Genomic DNA, 13,513 nt, shown 5'->3' on the forward strand with positions numbered 1-13,513 from the left:
CTAATATGCAAGCACCCAATTAAATAAGCATCTCAAAGTAAGATGTACAAGTTACTCCCCAATTTACACACTTTCGATATAAGGCAGTTATTTTAAATTCATGCTGCCTCCTCCCGTTAAGAACTCTGACAATGTTGTAAACAATGTAGAATTTCTAGCTTGGCCTGGAAGAACTTATTAAATCCTAAACACTGAGTCATCTCCACCTTCCAAATGGCTTCCCTTTCTATTACTGATTTTGGTTGGGAGCAGGACCATTCCATGGCAGGATCCTTGTTCCCCACGGCCTTACATCAAATCGGTGACAAAATCCTGTGTTTACCTCCCTGGATAGGTGGTTTTCAAACTGCAGGTTATGACTCAATATGAGATCAACTTAGTGGGCAGTAAGCAGCATTTTCTTTAAGGAAATGAAAAAATGTTTCAGTTTATCCACAATAAAGACAAATGTTCTGAGTGACAAGTCTTGCTTTGTGTGTGCATGTATCAGTGTGTGCTGGGTCGTGAAATAAAATGTCTATCTTCCTATAGGTCGCAGTCAAAAGAGAATGAAAAACTGTCCGAGACAGTTCTCAACTCCGTCTCCTCCTACCCCAACTGCCTTTGGTCAAGCCTCCCAGTTGGTGTCCTGGCCTCCGGCACCGCCTCCTCGTACCTGTATTCTGCCAGAGAGATTTTTCTGAAACAACACCTGAGCCTGCGACCCTTACCTTGAAACCCTGCTTCAAAGATAAAGGCTAAGCTCCTCTGCATCCATCCGTGGTCATGGCCCTGCCTGCTGTCTCGCCCGGGACACATTTACACTCCCCAGCACTACCAACACCACTGGGCCGGGGCCCCCACGTGTTCTTTGAAGGACTGGGTAGTAGATATTTCAAGCTTTGTGTATCTCTGTTTTATTTTCTACTTTGTTTTGGGGTGGTTTTTTTGTTGTTGTTGCTGTTTTTTTTACAACCCTTTGAAAACCATAAAAACAATTCCTAGCACATAGACAATATGAAACAGACCGTGGGCTGGCTTCAGTCAGCGAGCCATAGTTTGCCAACACTTGCCATAGATTGTAAGTAGTTTCCCCACATGACACACTCGCTTGTGCTCCGATGCCTGTCCCCACGCTGCTCTCTCTGTCTAGAATACCTTCACCCATTTCTCTACCTAACAGATATTTATTCACGTCCTCCATCGTCTAAGATATGCCTACCCAAACTGAGATGTGTGGACCAGCAGCAGCACTGAGAAACCTATTAAAATAAGTGTCTCAGATCCCACTAAAGACACAAAAGCCAGATTCTGCCTTTGAACAAGAACCCCAGGAACTTATAGGCACACTAAAGTGTGAGAAGCAAACCTGCTCTGACCAACCCTAACCCAGGGCAGGTGTTCTTCTATGTTGCTGCATTTAGCATACTGAATTAAATGGTCTTACTAACTGGCTTCCCCACTGTTTTATGAATTCCATATAGGAGGGACCATGTCCCCTCATCTTTGAATCCCCAGAACTCAGTATGGTACCTAGAACATAGTAGAGCTCAATTAATGTTTGTTAAACTGAAACAAATTAAGCTAAGCCTCAATTGCCTCATCAATGAAATGAGTCTAATAACACTCATCAGCCCAGCCAGCATGGCTCAGTGGTTGAGCTTCGAACTATGAACCAGGAGGTCACAGTTGGATTCCTGGTCAGGGCACATGCCCAGGTTGCAGGCTCGATCCTCAATAGGGGTGTTGCAGGAGGCAGCCGATCAATGATTCTCTCTCATCATTGATGTTTCTATCTCTCTCTCTCTCTCTCTTCCTTCCTCTCTGAAATCAATAAAAAATACATATATTTTTTAAATAAAATAAAATTCATCACATATACCTACTATGGAGATAAAATGAAACAAATACAGGACATTTTGCACAGTGCCGGGCACACTAGGTACTCCATCAATGTTACTTCCCTTCGGCACTGAGTAGACTATTATACCACCATTTAAAATTACTTTTAAGCCCTGACTGGTTTGACTCAGTGAATAGAGCCTCGGCCTGCGGACTCAGGGGTCCCGGGTTCGATTCCGGTCAAGGGCATGTGCCTTGGTTGCGGGCGCATACCCAGTAGGGAGTGTGCAGGAGGCAACTGATCGATGTTTCTCTCTCATCGATGTTTCTGACTCTGTCCCTCTCCCTTCCTCTCTGTAAAAAGTCAATAAAATATATTTTAAAAAAAAAATTAAAATTACTTTTAAGAAAGCATTTATAGCTCTGGCTGGTTTGGCTCAGTGGATAGAGCATTGGCCTGGGGACTGGAGGGTCCCAGGTTCGATTTCGATCAAGGGCACATGCCAGGGTTGTGAGCTCGATCCCCATTAGAGTCGTGCAGGAGGCAGCTGATCAATGATTCTCATCATTGATGTTTCAATCTCTCTCTCCCTCTCCCTTCTTCTCTGAAATCAATAAAAATATATTTTTTTAAAAAAGAAAGCATTTATGAAAGTACATAAAGTGAAGAAGAATGCAAAATTAAATTTACCTATGATTTATACTCCATAAAGATTATGTAAATATTTTGACAAATATTAGTACAAAACATAGAAACAGATAGGATTGTGAATTATTTTTTTTTCTTTCTCTTCTTAACACTTCCATTAACTTGGTTAAAACTTTGTGAAATAAACTTTAACAGAAAAATAATACAAAAATAGAAAAAACATATTTGCAAAGAAATGTACATTCATCAAATATCACAAAGTCAAAAAATATCCTGAGTTCTACGATTTAATTTGATAAGATTGTAAAAATCCTCTAGTATGAAAATTACCTAATCCCTTAAATCTAACTTTTGTTTACTGATTGGAGAAAGACACATTTAGGTCTTTCCTTCTCTTGTTGGAGATCTATCATCTACTATTAAGCTTATCAGAGATTATTTTCTTGGCTCTTAAACAGAAGAAACAGGGATTGTCAGCGGAAGAGAGAAAAAGGAAGACAAAGGAAGAAAGGAAGAGGGAAAGAGAGAATGAGACAAAAAGAGAAAAAAATATAAAGGCAAGAAGAGATTGAAAAAAGACAAAGGAAAGAAAGAAAAACATTAAAATAAATAACTGCCCATGGTAAACTAACTTAGAGGCATTAACAGGTACAGAAATTCGGTGGAGAAACCAAGATGGCGGCATAGGTAAACACCTAAACTGCTGCCTCACACAACAATTTCAAAACAACAACTAAAAGACAAAACAGACATCAGCCAGAACCAAAGGAAGGCTGGCTGAGTGGAAATTCTACAACTAGAAGGAAAGAGAAAAGCACACTGAGACTCAGAGGAGCTGGAGAAGGCAGAGGTACGGAGGCACGCATGCGCACGGAGAGGGCTGGCAACTGAGTACGCGGCTGGCTTTCTCAATCAGGAGGGAGACGAAAGCTCCCAACTGCTCTGAACTCCAGTTCCAGGCAAGTTTCTGGGAACCCAGAATCATTCAGGGAGAAACTGGACTGTCTGGCAGCGGGCGAAACTCGAGGGCGGCTTTCTCTCAGAGGTGCTTGCAGCGATTATCGCAGGACACTGAGACCCAGGGGCCTCTTAGGGCAGGGCTGACGGGGAAACCAATGCTGTCTGCTCTGCCCTGAGACTCCGCCCCATCCAAGCTGAGCACAGAGGCTTTTGCAAGTCTTGTCTCATAAGGGTGTCTCCAGCACAGAAGTTCTCCCAGTGTAGACATAGCTGATCCTCACAGCCAATTGGCCTGGAGGTCAATTCCTCCCAGTGATACCAACAACAATCAAGGCTTAACTACAACAAGACTGTGCACATAGCCCACAAAGAGGTGCACCAAGAGTGTCCACCTCAGGTAACTGGAGAGGCTGAGCCACTGGGCTCTATAGGACACCTAGCACACAAAACCACTCTATCAACTCAGAGAAGCAGCCAAAATGCGGAGACAAAGAAACAGGTCACAAATGAAAGAAATGGAGGAAAGCAAATGACTGGATATAGAGTTCAAAACCACGGTTATAAGGTTTTTCAAGAATTTCCTAGAAAAGGCCGATAAATTTAGTGAGACCCTCGAGGATATGAAAAAGGACCAACTAGAAATTAAGCATACACTGACTGAAATAAAAAATAATATACAGAGATCCAACAGCAGACTAGAGGATCGTAAGAATCAAGTCAAAGATTTGAAATACAAAGAAGCAAAAAAACACTCAACCGGAAAAGCAAAAAGAAAAAAGAATCCAAAAATATGAAGATAGTGTAAGGAGCCTCTGGGACAACTTCAAGCGTACCAACATCAGAATTATGGGGGTGCCAGAAGAAGAGAGAGAGCAAGATACTGAAAACCTATTTGAAGAAATAGTGACAGAAAACTTCCCCCACCTGGTGAAAGAAATAGACTTACAAGTCCAGGAAGCGCACAGAACCCCAAACAAAAGGAATCCAAAGAGGACCACACCAAGACACATCATAATTAAAATGCCAAGAGCAAAAGACAAAGAGAGAATATTAAAAGCAGCAAGAGAAAAACAGTTAGTTACCTACAAGGGAGCACCCATATGATTGTCAGCTGATTTCTCAACAGAAACTATGCAGGCCAGACGGGAGTGGCAAGAAATATTCAAAGTGATGAATAGCAAGAACCTACAACCAAGAATACTCTACCCAGCAAAGCTATCATTCAGAATTGAAGGTCAGATAAAGAGCTTCACAGACAAGAAAAAGCTAAAGGAGTTCATCACCGCCAAACCAGTATTATATAAAATACTGAAAGGTATTGTTTAAGAAGAGGAAGAAGAAGAAAAAGGTAAAGATAAAAATTATTAACAACAAATACATATCTATCAACAAGTGAATCTAAAAATCAAGTGAATAAAAAATCTGATGAACAGAATAAACTGGTGAATATAATAGAATCAGGGGCATAGAAAGGGAGTGGACTGACAATTCTCGGGGGGAAAGGGGTATAGGGGGTGCGGGAAGAGACTGGACAAAAATCGTACACCTATGGATGAGGACAGTGGGGAGGGACAGAGTAAGGGCAGAGGGTGGGGTGGGAACCGAGTGGAGGGGAGCTATGGGGGGAAAAAAGAGGAACAATTGTAATAATCTGAACAATAGAGATTTATTAAAAAACAAACAAATGGAAATTCAATATCCCCAAGGCAGAAAAATGAAGGGCCCATGCTGCCTGATCACAACGTGGGGTAAGTGTAGTAACGGCACAACTAGAAGTTTTAGTAGGAAGCCAGCACTGCATATGGCCACAAGTATGAGGAAAAGTGGGCATGGCGAGGAGGTGCATCCAACTGACCATTTATATTTGTGGACACCCAGCCTCAGCTCTGCCTCACCTGCCCCTAGTGAACAAACCCGAGCCGCACAGTCCAAGTTTCAGTTCTTCTTGCCTATCGGACAACCTTCTATAATGTTTGCAACCCAGAAAAGACCTATTACAAGCAAACCTTTCTGAAGGTGATCTCCCAAACCTTTCTGAGTCGGTCATCAGCACCAGCATCTGCTCAGCATTGCCAGTAACTGGGCCAGACAACCAATTAGATTCATTTCCTGCTGACTTTCGACACAATCGTTTACTTATCATAACCAAGTAACTTAAGGACCTCTTAAATCATCATATTGGGCCAAGGAGAGACAAGCATTCTCAGCTATTCAATTACAGTGTATTATTACACCAACTAATAAATCACGTGCTGCGTGTTAGTCTGGAGTGGCCTGCATCAATTCTAAGAGCTCATTCAGTTTCAGGAAGCAGCTTACTTCCTCCTTCCAAGCAAGTTTCACCAAAAATAACAAAGAATAAACTTTTAAACTGCATGTGATTTGCAATGCCTTTGGCTCCAAAATTTATTTTGTTAAATGTTCTTTCCCTGTCATCATTTAAAAGGGCCTTTATTGGCGTAACAACAATTCAGGTTTTATTTCACAGAGGGTCTCTTAAAACTATTTCAGGTTTGATATTTATTTCAAGGCAACTCTTCCAAATAAGCTCACAACAGACACATCCTGTTTTTGTTCTTGGCTCTGTGGGAAGTGAATACTAATGTGAAAACTATACTTTGACACATATTTCCAGGAATACCATTTGACAAAAATTACAAACCCATCTCAAATAAGGACATGCCATTTCTTGACTTTTGCATAGTAAGTAACTTAAATATTTATTCAATATTCTTGACACTACTTTCTGGGAAAACTAAGTCAAAAGCAAGCTTATTTATGCCACTTACGTTATTCATATAACTATTGCTGTTACTTATATAGCATTAATCGAAGCTGGAGAACAAAATCTTACTTAAAAACATTCTGGACTTGCCGAAACCGGTTTGGCTCAGTGGATAGAGCGTCGGCCTGCGGACTCAAGGGTCCCAGGTTCGATTCCGGTCAAGGGCATGTACCTTGGTTGCGGGCACATCCCCAGTAGGGGGTGTGCAAGAGGCAGCTGATCGATGTTTCTAACTCTCTATCCCTCTCTCTTCCTCTCTGTAAAAAATCAATAAAATATATTTAAAAAAACAAAAACATTCTGGACTTAAAATGCAAATGATCATTATGGTACTTAAGAGTATTGGAAAAATAAAAAAATTACTTTAATTGTATAAAGTCTAAAAACTGTTGAAAAGATTACAATTAAACTTAGTATATACTCATAACAAAGACATTATATTTCAAGATTTATATTTTAAATACATCTTTTTTCACATTAAATTTTATTAAAATCTGTAAGTCTAAAACTAGACCAAAATACAGTTTTTTTTTAATGCTATTAAAGCATTTAGGAAGAAAGCAAAATCTAAGAGAGATGGCCACCTTAAGAAATATTATGATTCTAGTGTTTTCCATAAAATAGTGTGACCTCGAGTCTGCAGTGCTTGATCAAAGAACAGGAGATGTGCCGAGAGTGCAAAAATTCAAGGCCATATTTTAAACTCCAGGAGGCTTGGCTCAGCAGCCAGACAAAGCATTTCCACATACATCTGTTTCTACAATCCCTTCTTTCCACACACAAGTACTCCTGGCCATGGAGGAATAATCTGTAAAACTTACTCTAATTCTCCTTTTAACTAGAAGAAACGTCCAGGGAGTTAAGGATGTCAAAAGACAGAGTGAGTCCAAACAATAATATGACAAGGTAGGCTGCCTGGCTATTCTATCACACCAAAGACAGGCTGTTCCCTTCCCAAATGAGACTAATTTGTTTGGAAAGAGGACCAAGACGTTCCTGTCAGCCTGCCAAGATGAAGGTGAGCCTGCCACGGAGTTCTGGCTGGACCCAGGTGCAGAAAGGATAGTCACGTGGGCCCCAGGTCTTCAAGCCACCTGGGAAATAAATCTTTCGAGTTTCTTAAGCAGAGCAGTCAGGAAGATGATGCTGACTGGCTCTCTTCACAGCCTGTGGCTCCGTGATGATTTAAAGCCAATGACAAGTCCTTCACATCAATCAGTGCTGCCCCGAGGAATAAGGTTAAGTCTCCTTATACTCACTAATTTCGAGTTCTGAAATCAGGACAAGGTCACTTTCAACTTCACCCGGAATATTTTAGTAATGGAAGGAACCAAAACATCACAGGTCAGAGACCACCCCTCCTCCAGTTCCAAGGAAAACACTAATAAATTTGGAGCACTGAGTATAACTACAAAATGTTTTAAAAGATGATACTGGAGATTTTAATAGCGTAATTCGTCCAAGCAGCAGCTTAGTTTTTATAATAGCATTTGTATATCTTTTTCTATACCTATAAATATTCTATCCCCTTCTACTGGTATATTTCTCTGTATTAAGCTGGACATTTTTTAAACTTTTCTATTCTTTTTTTTTTTTAAGGTTTTTTAAATTTATTTTTAGGGAGAGAGGAAGGGAGAGGAAGAAACATCGATTGGCTGCCTTCCACAAGCCCCCTACTGGGGATCAAACCCACAAGTATATGCCCCCTGACTGGGAATCGAACTGGCCACCCTTTGGTGCACGGGACCATGCCCAGCCAACTGAGCCACACCGGCCAGGGCAAGCTAGACAATTTCTGTGGACAAAAACTCCACAGCATGTTTTACTTTGTATTTCCCCTTTTATATCCATGGGCAATTACATCACCATGGTTATCAAGCACTAAGAAACTGCTCCCACCTGCAGTGAATCTGCCTTGCCCTTGATAACCAATGACCACCCCATTGCTAAATCCAAGGGCAACTGCTCCCTCATCACGCTCTAATTTTTCTGTCACAGTGAATGCCAGTAACTACTTTTCTGCTTCTTAGAACTTTTTCTTTCCTGAGCACCCATGACTCAACACTCTCTCAGTTCTCCCACTTCACCCTCGATTCAATTCAGCTTCCTTTACCAAATCTACTTCCTCCTCCTGCTGTCAAAATGATCCCAAGATTCTCTCTCTTCTCTCCCTACCTGATCTAACCTATTCCCATGGCTTCCCTATCTCTGAGTCTAGCCCTGGCCTCTCACAAGCTCTGGGTGTGCACTTCAGTTGAATACAGGACAGCTCCACAAGGATGTACCAATGTGCCAAATGGACCAAACACATCAGCATACACTGTATCCCCAATGTATCCATCATCCTGTCATTCACACACACACACACACACACACACACACACACACACACCATTCAGTGAGTACTTACATTGGGACCAGACTGTGATTGTGTTAAATGCTTCACATACATCAACTATTTTCATCCTCACACGAGTCCAATGAAGAGAGTAGTTATCCCCATTTTAAAGATGGGGAAACCCAAACAGAGAGATCACGTAGCTAAAAAGTGGTGGGGTCAGGATTCAAACCAGGCAGTCTGATTTCAAAGACCATGCTTTAGACAACTACACTGTATTACTTCCTAATTGCCCAGGCCTGACACTTGTCTATATTTTCCCACAGCAAGGCACTATGAGCTTGGTTCTGTGACCTCCAGGTCCCCCCTATCTGGCCTTCTTTTCCATTCTCACTGATGCTACTGTTCTTTAGTCCTTAACACCACTTACCTTCTCTTAACTTCCCATCTCCCACCTCTCCATATTTCATCTATTTACCTGTCACTCTCTTGCTCAAAAATCAGTGGCTCACAGCTCCCCACTGCCTACAGGATAAAATCAAAATTACGCACAGCCTTATCTACTACCACTCTTCTTCACAGCTATCATGTTTCACTTAGAAAGGATATATGCCCTAGCCGGTGTGGCTCAGTGTATAGAGCATCAGCCTGTGGACTGAAGGGTCCCGGGTTCAATTCCGGTCAAGGGCACATGCCTGGGTGCAGGCTCGATCCCCAATGGGGGGAGTGCAGGAGGCAGCCGATCCGTGATTCTCTCTCATCATTGATGTTTCTCTCTCTCTCCACCTCTCCTTTCCTCTCTGTCAATAAAAATATATTTTTTAAAAAAAAGAAAGAAATTATATGTATCAGTCTTCTTGACTGCCCAGCATCTAAAACCCTTCGTATGTCTGGGGAATCCCATACCTCCCAATGTAAGAGTAACAATGTAAATGTACCCTTTCCAAGCCTCCTTTGCAGCTAGCTTATGGCACGTGACTAGGCCATACCAATTAGATACAGCATCCCAAATGTGAACTGGATAGTGGGCACCACAGAGAACTCTCCTTGGTAACAAGAAAGCTACAGGAAGACCTGAGTCCCTGGGCAGCACCGTGTGCAGGGCCAGAGGTGTTCCTTGGTACAAGTGCAACACCTACCCTCTGGTGGCAGCAACCTCTTCCTTGTGGTTCCTCACTGGAGCAACCAGCATAGTTCCAGCCCCCACACCTGGTTTTTAGGCCATCGTGGCAATTCTGTGAACTACCCAACATCCTTTTCACACATTTATTTTTGCCTTAAATCATCTAGTCCTGGTGTTTCCAAGTGAGCATCCTTCACGTGTGTCAGAACATGCCCTTTGCTTTCCTGCCCACATAACCTTGCCCACTGTGTTTCTTCCACCCAGAATTCTTCCCTATTAGTCAGAACTCTTCCGATCTTTTTAAGACCCAGCACTAGCGCTGCTTTCCCCATAGATATAATGGCTAATATTTTAATGAGCACTAAGGACCAGGGATTCCTCTCGTTTGATCTTCACAAGTACAGTGGGAGGTAAATACTTGCATTAGTGCCATTTTACAGTTGAGGAAAATGCAAAACAAATGAAGAAAGCCCTAACCAATTTGGCTCAGTGGATAGAGCGTTGGCCTGTGGACTCAAGGGTCCCAGGTTCAATTCCGGTCAAGGACATGTACCTTGGTTGCGGGCACATCCCCAGTAGGGAGTGTGCAGAAGGCAGCTGATCGATGTTTCTCTCTCATGGATGTTTCTAACTCTCTATCCCTCTCCCTTCCTCTCTGTAAAAAATCAATAAAATATTTTAAAAAAAAACAAATGAAGAAAATTGTCTTTATTGGTTTCAGAGAGAGGAAGAAAGAGGGAGAAAGGGATAGAAACATCAGTGATGAGAGAGAATCACTGGTCAGCCATCTCCTGCACAACCCCTACTGGGGATGGGGCCCACAACTCAGGCATGTGCCCTGACCAGGAATCACACTGTGACCTCCTGGTTCACGGATCAACACTCAACCACTGAGCCACACCGGCTGGGCTACAGGTATAATTTTTAAAGGGCAGTAAGACATCACAAAACCTTACTCCACTATTTGTTTTCTTTTGGAAGCTTAGGAAAAATAACTCAGAACAAAACAAGCAATGTCCTTTTTCATCTACTTTGGGAAGTACAGTTAAAAGTCACCATCCTGGACTTTGAAACAAGAATAGTATTTCCTTACATAAAACAGCCTTGAAAACATTCTGAATCCTATATGTTGCCCATATAGCATCACTTGACCAGTTCTTATGGTTTTATCAATATGCAGGTAGACAAACAATTATGATGTAACTTGTACTGAATAAATATTCTCTGGACATGAGGATGCATTGGTCTATAATTATAGCAATTTAGAGAGGAAGAGTCCCACCCTGTCTGCAAGTCTCCAGGGATATCACATGACCCCAAATCACTTAAGTTTTGGACTTTTTTTAGATTCAAGCCGTTCTGCCTCTGACCCAAAAAGTCTAGTCCAATACTTCATATCTACAGTGACGTAACACAAACACTTCCAAGTTCGATCTATTAAATGCGAAGATGGCCCAGAGCCACACCTTACCTCTTCTGGCACAATAATTAATGGATACTTGTCCTCAGATAAAAAGTTGAAAATAACCCACACTTTAAATGAATCTTCTTCCTCAATGAGCAGGGGACTCTTTGTGAGGTTTTTTTTGACACAGAGGGTCCAACACATCCTATTTAATTCAAGCTTGTCAAAGTTGTCTTGGACCTAAAAAGGAATAAGGAAAAATTCTAATGAACCAATCCAAAATAAGTAATATAATACAAACCCAGTAAAACAGAAAAACAAAGCCTACTATAGGCTTCCATTTTTAATCAATCCAATTAACCAATACATTTTCAGTGTATATGCTTAGGTACCACACTTTTAAAGGCTCAAATAAGAATGTTATATTAAGCCCAGCTGGCATGGCTCAATGTTGAGTGTCGACCTATGAACCAAGAGTTCAAGGTTCGATTCCTGGTCAGGGCACATGCCTGGGTTATGGGCTTGATCCCCAGTGGGGGGCGTGCAGGAGGCAGCCAATCAATACTCTCTCTCATTAATGTCTCTCTCTCTCTCTCTCTCTCTCTCTCTCTCTCTCTCTCTCTCTCTCCCTTCCTCTCTAAAATCAACAAATATTTACTTTAAAAAACAGAGTCTAAATCAAAGTTTAAATGCTGTCTGTTAATACTATGCCAAATTGCTTGTAGAACTCAGTAGATGGACAACATCTATATGATGAAAGACATCTCTATAGGATTCGTTTCAAAGGCCACCACCATCAACTCTATCCACCCGCACCCCTAAAAAAAAAAAAACACGTTACATGAAAGACATGCCACACGGGAATTGACAGGCGCACAAAAGCACACAGCCTTGCTCTGAGGAACCAGAGAGTCCGTGTGGATTCTGTGGTGAATTGTAGGGTTCCTGGCGGTGAGTGGCTAAATTTATGGCTGGAAAAGCAAACACAGAACAAATCACAAAGAGCGCCATAATTTTTTTTAATAGCCTATAGGAAACCCCGAGTGGAAGGATTTGGGAGCAGAGAACGAGCAGGTCATCTGCAGCCCAGATTACTGCTCTGCAGAAAAGGCGGTGTTTAAGGCGACCCTGGGAGCACACTGCAGAGTTCAAGGTGAAGTGTTCCAAAGGATGGAAAGGAAATGGCCTCAGAAAAGCACGGCAGGAGCAGCACACCCTCCCTGTTTGGGAAATCGCCACAGGATGAAGGAAGGGCACAGAAACAAGGGCAAAGGAAAGAAAAAGTTTTCCGTTTGGGAAGTTCTGGCAAGACATGAGAATCTAATGATTAGATGGAGGTGTCCAAGGACCATCGAAGAGGTGAAACTAACCTAAGAGGAGAGGCAGATCTGTGCATCAACTGCCCGCCAAAGATGACTGAAACCATGACGGCCAATGACACCACTCAGAGAGACCACAAAGGGAGAAGAGAGAGGGGATCAGAAACAGGACCGCAGGGGATACGCACACTGGTGAAGCAAGAGGAGGAAGAGGAATCAGGATAACTGAAAAAGCACTCAGAGTGGTAGGAGAACCACAAAGACATGAGAACTGGGTGAGGAAACAGTTGAGAAGGTTTGATAAGTAGTGTGAAATGCTGCAGAGAGACTAAGGAGGGGCTGTTTAAAAGACCACTGGTTCTGCATGCACTTCGATGATCTCTCGTTATCTTCAAGACAGCTGAAAAGTGTGGGTAAAAGATTGCAGTGGGATCAGAAACCAAGAAAATTCTCCATAAATTAGTTTTCCTAGGAATTAAGTTGTGTGTTTGGCTCCTTCCTCCTCTCAAACCTAACTCACTATTCCTTAGTTTAATGATACTCAGGTAACAGAGTATTAAATAATAGCATTTACATCTTTTTTAAAAGTACAAGAACCAGATCATATATGAAAAGCCCACAGCTAACATCATACTCATTAGTGAAAAACTGAAAGCTTTCCTCTAAGATCAGGAACTAGGCAAAGATGCCCACTCTCACCACTTCCTTTCAACACAGTACTGGTCAGAACAATTAGGCAAGAAAAAAAATAAAACTCATCCAAATTGGAAAGGAAAAAGTAAAATTATCTGTTTGCAGATGATATGCTCTTTTTTTTTGCTTTTTTAAATATATTGTTATTGATTTCAGAGAGGGAGAGAGAGAAGCATCAATGATGAGAGAGAATCATTGATCTGCTGCCTCCTGCATGCCCCACACTGGGGACTGAGCCCGCAATGTGGGCATGTGCCCTGACCGAAATTGAACCATGACCTCTTGGTTCGTAGGTCAATACTCAATCACTGAGCCACACCAGCTGGGCTGCTTTTTTTATATATGTGTAGTAAACTCTAAAGAGTCTACAAAAAACTGTTAGAACAAATAAATAAATAGAGCAAAATTACAGGGTATAAA

The 13,513-nt window shown here is 41.9% G+C and overlaps 1 protein-coding gene across 1 annotated transcript in view; it reads right to left on the minus strand.

The window, feature by feature from the left end:
* SWAP70 (switching B cell complex subunit SWAP70) overlaps positions 1–13,513 on the minus strand; it is a 67,977-nt gene that overhangs the window by 21,844 nt on the left and 32,620 nt on the right. Inside the window, exon 3 of the mRNA XM_079787857.1 lies at positions 11,148–11,321. Coding sequence (XP_079643983.1) covers positions 11,148–11,321 — 174 coding nt within the window. The remainder of the gene's footprint in view (positions 1–11,147; positions 11,322–13,513) is intronic.

Source organism: Cnephaeus nilssonii (genome assembly GCF_951640355.1).
Source record: "Cnephaeus nilssonii genome assembly, chromosome: 13".
NCBI lineage: Eukaryota > Metazoa > Chordata > Mammalia > Chiroptera > Vespertilionidae > Cnephaeus > Cnephaeus nilssonii.